This window comes from Seriola dumerili, unplaced genomic scaffold (genome assembly GCF_002260705.1).
Source record: "Seriola dumerili isolate Sdu_G_001 unplaced genomic scaffold, Sdu_1.0 BDQW01000081.1, whole genome shotgun sequence".
Taxonomy (NCBI): Eukaryota; Metazoa; Chordata; class Actinopteri; order Carangiformes; family Carangidae; genus Seriola; species Seriola dumerili.
The window spans coordinates 2104591-2116648 of NW_019174336.1; the positions used below are offsets into that span (position 1 = coordinate 2104591).

The following is a 12058-nucleotide window of genomic DNA, read 5'->3' on the forward strand; positions in this document are numbered from 1 at the left end:
CATCCCATTAGGCTATGTGTTTCCTGATGATGAAAGCAGTGTAAACTACGAGTTTATCTTAATCTACTCTTATGAACCAGAAAAATAGCGGGGAAATGATCTCTCTTTTGTCATTAAACCGACAAACCAATCATGCTGGACTGAAATATTTCCAGTAGACCCCCTTACAGTCTCTTCTCTCTGATAAAGTCTATTCGAATGTTTTCCCCCAGTGTCCAAGTGTCCAAATACTTATATTCCCTTGCAGTTGGGGAACTATGTGTTAAAGGGTTATTGCTCACACACAGATCACAGGGATCATTTTAAACAGGAATGGTTTATCCTTACAGACTTGTTTGTTTACAGTTATCTTTATTAGTCGTTGTTCACCATTAATCTTCTAAATAAGCAGAATTCTTCTATTTATAGAAGTGGTGGAATCCCACTAACTTGTACTCACACTGAATCCATCATGCTATAAATTTAAATATATATATATCAACTTTATGATCATACATTTCCAACATCCTCCTAAATGATTCTGAAATCATGCAGGAGCTGAAACCAAGTCTGAAGGTTTATTTATGACATTTATTCTTAATGAAGAACCAGGTGTGGGGTGTAGGGGTTACCACCCTGTTCCTCCCCCTTTTCCCTGGGAGTGTCCACACATGAGCAATAAGGAGGACTGGGAGAAGGTAAGTTCACACTGAGGTTCACCAACACTCAATAGGTGCAGTAAGGAACCATTAGGACTCACTGGGAGGTCTTTCTGTTTTTCTAGCAACCAACACTGACATTTGTCTTCACAAAGCACTCTGCTAAGCTGAGAGCTACTTACATATGTTAAGGTGGGAGAGGAGGTTCTCTCTGAAGAGAGGAGTCTTCAACAGATCCTTGAAGACAGAGAGGGACGCTCCTGCTCTGATAGACTTTAGTAGCTTGTTCCACCATCAGGGAACCACAGACCACAACAGTCTGAGACCGTCTTGTGTGCAGAGATGGTGATGACAGACCACATTCATTAGAGGAACACAGCGGCTGAGAAGGAGCATAAGGCTGAATGATTGAGTTCAAGTATGGAGCAGAGCCAGAAGTCTCTCTGGTGGCTGCATTATCATTAAGTATGAGGTTTAGAATGAAAAATGAACTACCATCATCAGGTCAGGATGCATGGAAAGGAGAAAGCCATGAAACTTCAATCCTCTAACAAGGGGTTATTGTCAAATGTCATACAATTGTGTTTTTAAACATGAAGGAAAAGAACACATGTGGGCTGATGCTTCTGAAATGGAACAAACAGAGATTAAACATTAAACTAAGGCAATAAATCAAGTTGTCTCATGTGTCCTTCTTAAGGAAATACAGAGAAATAAAGTTCTCAGAGACTAACATGGACAAAGGGTAAGAACTAAAGAGTAATAAACTTCTCTTAGCTGAACTGCTGCCCTATGTCTTTAAATAACCTTGTAGAGTTCAGGTGAACTCAGTCAGGTAGATGAGGGGTGGTAAGCGGGAAAACAAGAGCCAATCAGTGATGAGGAAAGGAAGGGAAGTGAGGTAGGTGAAGAAGGGAAGAGGAAAAATGAAAGAAAATAAGGATCTTTACTACAATTAGTGACTGAATAAGCCGGGGGTCAAGTCAAGTCAATTTTTATTTGTATAGCACCAATTCACAACATAAGTTATCTCAAGGCACTTTCCAAATAGAGCAGGTCTACACCTTCAATTTATAATATAATTTACAGAGACCCAACAATTCCCACCAAGAGCAGCAGCTGGTGACAGTGGCAAGGAAAGACTTCCTTTTAAGAAGCAGAACCAGACTCAGGGTGGGCGAGAGGGAGAGAGAGAGAGAGAGAGAGAGAGAGAGAGAAAGAGACAGAGAGAGAGAGAGAAAGAGAGGAGAGAGCACATGGGAAAAGAACAAGAACGTACAGAACCTATTATTAGTAATAGTGACAAGGGTAACAGCAGAATTAAGGAAAGTGAACTGCATTCTGTTAAGCACATTGAATGACCCTCTTTGTACGTTAATGTGCTATACAAATAAATTTGCCTCGCCTTGCATATATCAGCAGGTTCATGACTGACTACACTGCTGCACAGAAACCTGAAACAGGAGGTTAAAAAGACGACCTGCTTAAGCTCTATAGTCCAGTCCGACCTAGTCCAGCCTGCTGGTACCTGAGAACTGACAGATCACAGGATGCATGTTCTTTGGTCTTGGTTTGATTCACCATCACAACATGTCCATTAATTTGAAGACTGAACTAAATGAAAGAAAATAGGGATCTTTACAGTTATTTTCCATTCTGGTGTGTGTGTGTGTGTTTGTGTGGATGTGTGTGTGTGTGTGTGTGTGGATGTGTGTGTGTGTGTGTGTGTGTATGTGTGTGCTTCAAAAAAAGTAAAATGGCATTAATCTGGTATGAGCTACATGAAATTCAGACATGATTCATTTTATCATTTGCACTTTCCTACTGTAACATATAAAAAAGGCTGATATGATCTTACCTAAGAGTTAATCTTTAACTAAATAATTTCAAGTTGAAAAAAAAAATCTAAAATTCAAAAGGATGTAAACTAGGTTTTTCAGTTCCGAATAATTTAGTTTTTGTCTTGTTATTATAACACTTATTTCTTGCTACAGTTGTCCCCTATAATCACCACCAACACGGTAGGACAGTTGACACAACTTTATTATAGACATTCACACCTGTCCCCCTGTAAACAAGGGCAGGTGGGAACCAAAAGTGCTCCTCACTAAATGTGTTGTACACCTAAAAATTATATATGAAATAATAAAGTGCTGTAACTGATAATTAAATGATATAATAAACTCAATGAAGTAATATTAATTAATGATATAATAGCTCAAATAATATTGCACCACTTGATATGTAACATAAATTAATATGCTAAACTTATAATTCAGGTTGTTATTAATCATTTGATGTCACTTCTGTATGAATGTAGGTTTTTAATCAACTTATATTAGCTTAGTTTTTTCATACATTTTTTCTACAGTATATTTACTGAAACACACACACACACACACACACCTGCGCACAACACACACACACACACACACACACACACACACACACACACACACACACACACACACACACACACACACACAAAAACATAAACAGTATCCTTTATATTTTTTTGACTGATTATTGATTTGTGTTTTTGTGTTTGTTGTTGATGACATGTTGAAACAAAAACTACTCGCTCACATTCACCAACTTCGGCTGGAAGATAAACGGTGAAGATTTTTTTGAACTGTTAACGGTGGAACATAGTTAGTTTGGCTCGTTAACTGATTGACGTGTGATTAAGCCAATGGCAATAGAGAATATAACATGATTGGTGAGACGCCCAGCCAATGGGCTGTCAGTGGGCGGGGCTACAAGCACAGCTACCGTAAGCGTTGTTAGTAGGAAGAAGAAGCCGATTCTGGAAGCCATTACGTTGCGCACATCAGTGGAGTAAATCCTACTATTTTTGCGTACAATACGCACAATTACCTCCGCTAAAGAGGAATTCCTGCAATTATGGCCTCGGTGGCGAAAAAGAGAAAAATGAATTTCTCGGAGAGAGAGGTGGAAATTATTGTAGAAGAAATAGAGAAACAAAAGCACACACTGGTTAACCACTTCAATGCTGGAGTCACACACATGGCAAAGAATAACGCGTGGGTGGACATCCTGAAAAAGGTCAACGCTGTCACCACCTGTCCCAGAGAGTTACCCGAGGTGAAGAAGAAGTGGTCCGACATGAAGACGGAGGTCCGTCGGAAGGTGGCCCAGGCGCGGGCTGCCATAGAGGGGACCTCCGCTGACTGCACTCCAGTTCCCGTCATCCTCACCGCTATGCAGCAGCGGATCTGTAACCTCCTGGGGGAGGCCACCATCATCAGCTTACCTGCGGGAGACTCGGATGCTGAGATCACTCTACCTGTGACGGTGAACACCGCCGCCACCGTCACACTGGCAGAGAGTAAGTTACACAAGTTTCCACTGTGAACATACACAAGGCTGAGTCAGTGTGAAGAGCTGCTGTCTGCTCGTAGAGGCGGACTGAACTGTTGATGTGTTGCCCTCTGCTGGACTTATCCTCAGAGCTCAGACAGAGATGTTGCTCATTGAGTGAACTGAACCGAACACATACAAACATGTATTATATATATATATATATATATATATTATATTATATATGATTCAATCCAACAGAACAGCAGCTCCTGACCAAAAGAGACAGGAAACCTTGTGACTTACACAGGATCTGATTCATCCGTGCTTTAATCAAACCAGGTTCAGTAAAGAAAACACATTCAGAAAACATTCATCAGTTTGACACATCACATGAGCTGCAAATACTCACCACACAACCACACACAGAAGCACACTGTTAGTACGGAAAAATGTATTTATAGAGAACCTTTCACAGATAAGAAACCACCAAGTGCTTTACATCATAAAAAAGTACAAAACTTTCAGAAATCGGACAATAAAATGAGTTAAGTGCCTGTGCACGATTTGTCATATGGGAGGAGGAGGTCAGCAGTGTATTAAGGTGTTGTAGGCCATGCAAGGCTCTAATGGTGAGGGCCGGTATTTTAAAATGGATGCTGTATTTGATTGGGAGCCAGTGGAAGGAGGATAAAACTAGTGTGATGTGTGATCTCTTGTTATTTCTGATCAAAAGCTTTTTGGGGCGGTTTGATTCAAACTAGTAAACAGAGCATTACAATTATCTAAACAAGTAGAAACAAAGCATGAATAATCGTGTCCATCCCGACCATGGTCACCACAGATCTTAGTTTGGCGATGTCCCTGAAGGGGAAAAAACTTGGGCGTGTAAGATGGTTGACATGATTATCAAACGACAGAAACTGGTTGAAAATGACACCTACATTTCTAAGGGTTGTGGTGAACACACCCAATCAGCGAGACCACATTTTCCACAGCGATTGTAGGAGCTTCTGTGTTATTAGCATTCAGTCATCTAAACATCCATTAAAAAGGACGAGCGGTTTCTGTCATCAGGTTTAAAGGAGCAGTACAGCTGGATATCATCGGCATAAAAGTGATAAGAGATGCCGCTGTAAAGGCGAATAATGCGTCCTAGAGGCGGCAGATATTCACCGCAGGACAGAGCTGCTGTGTCTGACATGTTCTGACCCACAGACACTGAAAGTAGCACAAACACAACAACGTAAGTGTTTCCAGGGGACGCTAAAAAGTGATGAACCCTGCTGGGACGCACTGGCATGATTGTATTATAATACATCCGTGACTGCTTTTAATGTCCCAGTCGGGTTCATCGCTTTCTCCTCTGCGCTACTTGCAGCTGATTTGTGTTGTGTTGATCTTGATGGCATGTGTGTGTCCTTGACTCGCTGTAGATGTGTATGAGACACACTGTGCGCAAACATCCTCCATGACCCAGAGTCTCATGTTACTACCTGTATATTACTGATCCTGTGAATCATGTGGTGTGTTACAGTTTAGTGTGTTTTATATTTTCTCCTGTCTTCGTCTGTGATTGCTGGTTTACTACAGAACACTGTTATTTCTATCATCATCTTCTCTCTGTGTGTTGTAGCTCTTCCAGCCGGCTCAGCGACCGTCTGTGATGAAGCCAAGCCACTGAACGGTGAGTTTCTCACAGCAGCCAGTGTAACTCTTAGACAGAGGAGCATCTCCGTCCACGTGGCTCATAGTAAGGTCTGCATACATGGAGTTGGTCATTACATAAAATGTCTGAGCTGTGACAGCAGATGCCTGATGCCTGTCAGCCTTTTACAGTTTTTATGAATTGCTAAAACACTAAATCCCATTCTCTGAACCAAATCCTCAGTGACCTCAACACATTCATTGAATCAGTTACTTGTTCACCTGGTTAGACACAAGTTGCAGATCTCATTTCACTTTTTTTTTACAAAACTCTAGACACATTTTCTCTCAGTAAAATACACTCTGCCCTGCGAGGCACTGTGATGTACAATGGTAAACACATGTAGCAGAAGTTAAACACAACTACAGCACAGATGTCATATCTTACACACAACTCAAAAACAGTTGTTGCTGATGATGTGATGAAACCAATATAAGACATGTCAGAGTGCACAGGTTGTTGGATATGTATGTATGTATGTGTGTGTGTGTGTGTGTATATATATATATATATATATATACAGTATATATTAGGGCTGCACAATTAATTGAAATCACAATATGGCCAAGTGCGATATCGAAATCACAGGAGCTGCATTTTTTGTTTTGATGAAGGTAAAATGTGTCACATTGTCAGCACCATCAGTGTTGTAATGCTACAGAGACGCTCCGGCCTACAAATCATATTCTCCAGACGTAAAGGAACATGTTTGTTTGGTACAAGACCAACAGAAATCACATGATTTATTGCAATATCATATTGTAATCGCAGAATCTGCCAAAGTAATCGCAATATGAATTTTTGAATATGGCGCTGCATGGAAAAGCATGGAAGATCTCAAGAAACGTGTTTTAGCGATTGTGAAAAACTGTAATAAGTAATTAGTTAAGATTATATTTTACTGCTGTGGACAGAGACAAGTCAAACCCCAACCAGTCCCTAAATGATGAGGTGTCAACAGTCACACAAGGTCTTCAGATCCCACCACTCAGCTGAAGTGTGCAGATATACAGGCAACAAGTAATTAGATTTACACTCACTGAGAGGAAATAAAGTTCAAGTTTCCCTCTCACAGACAGGACAAAAATAAAAATAAAAATAAATATTTCACCAAAAATGAACTCGAGGATCCTCTGGTGGCTGGTACTGGAATAATCATCATAAATGTTAGTTTTTCTCACAGTGGCAGATAAAAATCATTTACAGAGTGAGTGCCTCGCGCTGCAGGACTGCAGTCTGAACTGTGTATAACAGTGAGGTTAAAGTGGAGGATGGCTGTCTCAGTTTGAAGTCATTTTCCCAATTAAAAACTCAGTAAAATACAAATGTTTTATGTTCTGAAAAGGACAGAAAATAAATGACTGAACTTCTTGTGCAACATAATCATCATCATTCATCATGGCTCTGACAGCCGATATGTGACAGTGTATGTGATGATGATGATGATGATGATGATGAAGTTGTTTGACTTCAGAATATTCAGTCAGTCTGTACCAGACCAGTCTGTTTGTTTTCTGTGATGTTTTCTAACTTCAGTCACCTCACAGCTCAGTTCTTCAGCACCGTGTTTGTCTGAGCCAATCCTCCACTGACCCCACTCACCCCCGACATCACTCTCAACAGCAGTACCTCATTCTGATTGGCTGTCGTACAGTTCAGGACGCAGGGAAAATGTTTTCACTCCAATGAGGGTAGAAAGTCGAAAGCAGAGGAGGGTTAAAGCTTCTGTCTCCCGGCTTCATACAGAGACAGTAGAGTTGATCTTCTCATCTCAGCCTCAACGAGAAAGCACATTTGCAGATTCCCCAAAATGTGGAAGTTCTCCTTTAACCTGAGAGGTTTTATTTTGCTGATTCTTTCGCTACAGTAACTCATGACTAAAAAGCCTTTTCTGTCCTGTGTCCAGCTGAAACCACGTACCACACCCTGGAGGATGGAGGCGTGGTGGAGTACTGCACCACCACCGTCGGTGATTCCACTCCCACTGTGGTGGCGGCCGTCGAGGCTCCAGTCGAGATGCTGGCCTCGTCCTCAGCTTCCCCGCCTCCTCCTCAGGGTCAGGCCAAACCTCAGGAGCTGAAGAGCCGCATCGCCCTCAACTCCGCCCGCCTGCTGCAGGAGCAGAGAGTCACCAACGTCCACATCCGGCAGATCGCCCAGCACCTGGAGGGCCAGAACGAGCTGCTGCACATGATGCGGCGCTCCCAGGAGGCTCAGGCGTTCGCTCAGGAGAGACAAGCCCAGGCCCTGGAGGGTACGCAGGCCGCCCTGCTGGCATTAGTGCAGATGCTCAGACCGGCTCTAAAAGACCTGCGTAAATTCCTGCAGAGTGGGACAGAGGTGGTGAACCCCAGCAGCTCAGCAGCAGCAGGAATGACTGATGGGTCAGGAACAGAGGAGCACAGCAGGCCCAGAACACCACCAGCTCCTCCAACGCAGGCCGAGGAGACGCAATAGACACTGTGTGTGTGTGTGTGTGTGTGTGTGTGTGTGTGTGTGTGTGTGTGTGTGTGTGTGTGTGTGTGTGTGTGTGGTGCTGCCACCTGTCCCTGCACACAGGCTTCAGAGAACAGGGTTGCCTTAGGGAGAGATGTACAGAATTTTACTGATGTTTTAAGTCACAGACTCAATGAAGAGTTGATGTGGAGAAGATTATTTTTACTTTTTACAGCCTGTCATCAACTGATAGCAGCTTTGTGTTTGCACATTTGATACTGAGATGATGTTTTTGGTGCAGAGATGCAGACGGTCTGCACCCTGATGTGAGCTCAACATTAAATATCTTCAAGTCATTGTGCAGAAAACTCTAAATGAAAAGAGATCAGTGTTGTTTTTAAGGAGGGAATGGGCTTCGGTTCATGTGCACTGTGCACCCTGTCTTCAATAAAACTGAAGAAAAACCAGCAGCTGTGTTCTCTGCACCACTCATGATCAGCCACAAGAGGTCAGTGTGTGTCAACAAGTTTCATCACTGTTTAGACTGTTGGAAAATCACAGTCATGTCCTGGATTGATTTTAAGTAAATGACCTACAGGCGGATGACAAAATAAAGAGAAACCTTAATAAACACAGACATAACAAAGGTAGACGCTTCCACACAGGTGCACGGCATGGTACAGTTAAGCAGATGACATCCCATCATGCTCTGTGGCAATTCCCTTAAAGGTCCCATATTGTATAAAGTGAGTTTTTCATGTCTTTGTTCCTCCACACAGGTGAGAGTCAGAGCTGGAGGCATATTGTTTTCAGGCTGTATGTCCGTCCCATTCTCATGGACACGATATCTCAGTAACGCCTTGATGGAACTTCAAACAAATTTAGCACAAACATTCACTTGGACTCGAGGATGAACTGATTTTGGCGGTCAAAGGTCAAAGGTCAAGGTCAGTGTGACCTCACAGAACACTTCAGCCATTACTCAAGACTTCACACAGAAATTATGACAAAATCTCACACAAATGGTTCATATTTAATATGACTGAATAAATAGGAATGTAATCTGAAACTAGTCACAGAAACTAGAAATCAGCCAATCAGAGGAGAGGTTAAGAGCGTCCTCTCTTCTGATTGGCTCACTGAACTGTTGTTACTAGAGCTCCAGAGAGCAGCCTGAGAGGGGAGATGTAAAACTACACTAAGACGGGTTTTAGTTCTTAAAACCACAAATGAGCTTTAGAAAAAGCTGCACCATGTCTCTGAGCAGTTACATGTGGACATGGCAGTATCTACAGGTCAGTGACTGAACTCAAGGTCAGGATATCTGTAGCATCAACATGGCCGCAGTGAGTTTCTTACAGTGAGTGATGGGTCCTACATAAACAAACATCTGCCAATGGTAGAACAGTTTTACTAACGTCAGAATAATCTATGAGTCAAGTGAAGACTGGATCAACACTACAGACCCGTCTGAAATATCTGATTGAAACTGGCCCCAGTCTTAATTTTGGTCATATAGTCCAAAGTTAGTCAGACCATTTCACAAACACAAAGACTGACTCATTTTAAGCCAAAAAACAGTCCAATGTCCAATGTTACCATGGTAACATAGTAATGAATGACACCTGCGCTGAGCAGTGGCACTCAACAACAAGAAACAGGAAAACATGGCTCATAATTTGTGGTTTGCTAACATTCTTATAGAGAGAGCAAAGACAAGGGAAAGAGAAAAAGGTTTTTCTTTTTCTTGTTTCAGTGTTCAAGTAAAACGTCCTTGTAACTGTTGAATTCTTCCAAAAGACAAACCGCTGGGGTAAAAGGAGCTGAGCGGTTGGATGTGGTTCCTCAGTCGGCCATTTTTTTTTATTATTTTGAAAAAGTCTTAATTTATCCAGAATTCATTGTAGCACAGTCCGGCTTAAGAAGGTCAACAACTAAACTGCTTTGTGCAACAGATGAATTTAGACGTCTATCTGAAGTCTGGCTGTTTGTTTTATCTAAGCCAGAGTCATAGTCTGTCTCTGTGAAACCGGTCCCAGCTGAATGAAGGGTGAACACTGGACTTGGTTCATCGTCTCTCTGATCAGGCTGCTCTGCAGTTACATGATGTATAAACACCTACCAAAGCACTCCAAACCTCCTCTGTGGTAGTTGTGTTGACATTATCTCCTGTCCTGTCATAAAGGAAGGTCCAGTGTTTCCTATGCTAAAGGAGGTAAGACAGGAAGCACTGAAGCTCCTCAGCAGTTAGAGAATTGGCCCATCTGCAAGTTCAACGTGCCCAGGATAATTTTATCTGTTATCTGGTTTAACTGAACCTAACCTGTACTATGAAGCAGGTTATCAACTGGCTCAGTTAACTCTGGGTTTATCTGTATGAGCGTGTTCATGTGAAAGAGGCGGAGTAGATAATTATAAACAACATCAGTCAAACTATGAATAAAGTATAAATATGATATGAGAAGAAACACTGATACCTGCAGATAAATTTAGTTATAGTGACGTCATAAAGGGATATTCAACAAGGTGAAATGTAAACAGTATTATGAGTAGAGTAAAAATGAAAATCTAGAAATAATTTTCAATTATTAAAGTATTACGTATTACAAAATTAAAGCTTCAAATTAAGCTTTAATTATTCTTACTGAGTATTTTCACTCTTTTGTGGATAAATAACAATAAAACAGTTCATGTCAGACTGTTTCTGCTGCAGGGAGGAGAGAAAGAAAAGAGAAGTAGTTGATGTCTGATGAGTCAGTCCGACTGAAATGTTCATTTATAACCACAAAACATTGAACAGTGTGTGGATAATTGTTGGTTTAGTTTTTATTTCTCCTCGTGTTATTCTGAGCTGCAGTGATGAAGAGGAGTAAAAGCTTCATCACTGTCAGGAATCCTGTCTGAGTAAAAAATCTGTGTTCGCTTCAAATGAAGATATAATAGTTATTATGTAGTTATTTAGTGATAAACTCTCCTGTTAGAAGCTCTGTTTAAAAACCAGAGTGGAAACATGGGAAGAATCAAACTACAAAATCATCCACTAATTTATATTTTATATCTACTTCTCGTTATTATTGATCACTTTATTCTAAACTCTTTTGTCCCTGTCAGGATCGTGTAGGAATGGTGACTCCGTTTTTCTAGGTATCTGATTGGTCAGTAGTTTGGCTGTTGATAGGTTTTGATCTGATCCTCTGAATTAACCTGTGCTGGAGCAGGTTAGGAGTTCAGCATTAGTTACCATGGTGATTTACCCCAGTAACAAGAGAACTACTGTCATAGGATGAAAACCCAGAGTTAAACCTGAAGTTACTTTGATAACTTCAAATCCTGCTTCTTATTTTTAATGCATGGAAATCTAACTTTACAGAAATGTTATATACAGTATGACATATATGTCCCTGTATCAAGAGTGATGTTTCCATATATGCCTTATAACGTATGAAATACCCATAGTAAAATTCATTTATATGTACATTTATTAAAAATATCTATATTATGGATTTATATACAGTTCTAACATGATACAACTGCAACATTATATATTAATATTAACATATATATATATACATATACTGTATGTATGCAGGTTTATTACAACATAATTTTATGTTTTTTTTTTTAATTTTTAAAATTTTATATGTTTATATATGTTTTTCTTATTAATTGTAAACATACACGTCTATCTTTTATATTTACATATATCATTATATATTGATGGGTTTTGTGATGTAAATATACATGTTATGGCTGCTCTTGTATTCCAACAAACCCAAAACATGATACAAAAAGTTCAAAAATAAAAGAGCAGTCTGTGAGGAGGAGGGCTACGACTCACTAAAACAAAATAAGCACACACGGAGATGGCTTCATGTGACAATATAAGCATACATACATAAACATACATATTTGTATGAGCTAGACATATACGTTAATGTATAAAAATGTTCTAATT

At 40.6% G+C, this 12058-nt stretch overlaps 1 protein-coding gene across 1 annotated transcript; it reads left to right on the forward strand.

The window, feature by feature from the left end:
• Positions 1-3450: 3450 nt before the first annotated feature.
• On the forward strand, positions 3451-8503 carry naif1 (nuclear apoptosis inducing factor 1). Its single transcript, XM_022744594.1, has 3 exons — positions 3451-3987; positions 5596-5646; positions 7574-8503. Exons 1-3 carry the CDS (start codon positions 3543-3545, stop codon positions 8122-8124), a joined length of 1047 nt encoding a protein of 348 aa, XP_022600315.1. The 5' UTR covers positions 3451-3542; the 3' UTR covers positions 8125-8503.
• Positions 8504-12058: the final 3555 nt, after the last annotated feature.

What these genes read in the sequence shown, in the direction of transcription:
- naif1 (XM_022744594.1), top strand. Translation starts at nt 3,543, where the DNA reads ATGGCCTCGGTGGCGAAAAAGAGAAAAATGAATTTCTCGGAGAGAGAG. An exon ending in CACCGTCACACTGGCAGAGA is followed by an intron (nt 3,988 to 5,595) that starts GTAAGTTACACA and finishes TGTGTGTTGTAG; the next exon opens with CTCTTCCAGCCGGCTCAGCG. An exon ending in TGAAGCCAAGCCACTGAACG is followed by an intron (nt 5,647 to 7,573) that starts GTGAGTTTCTCA and finishes TCCTGTGTCCAG; the next exon opens with CTGAAACCACGTACCACACC.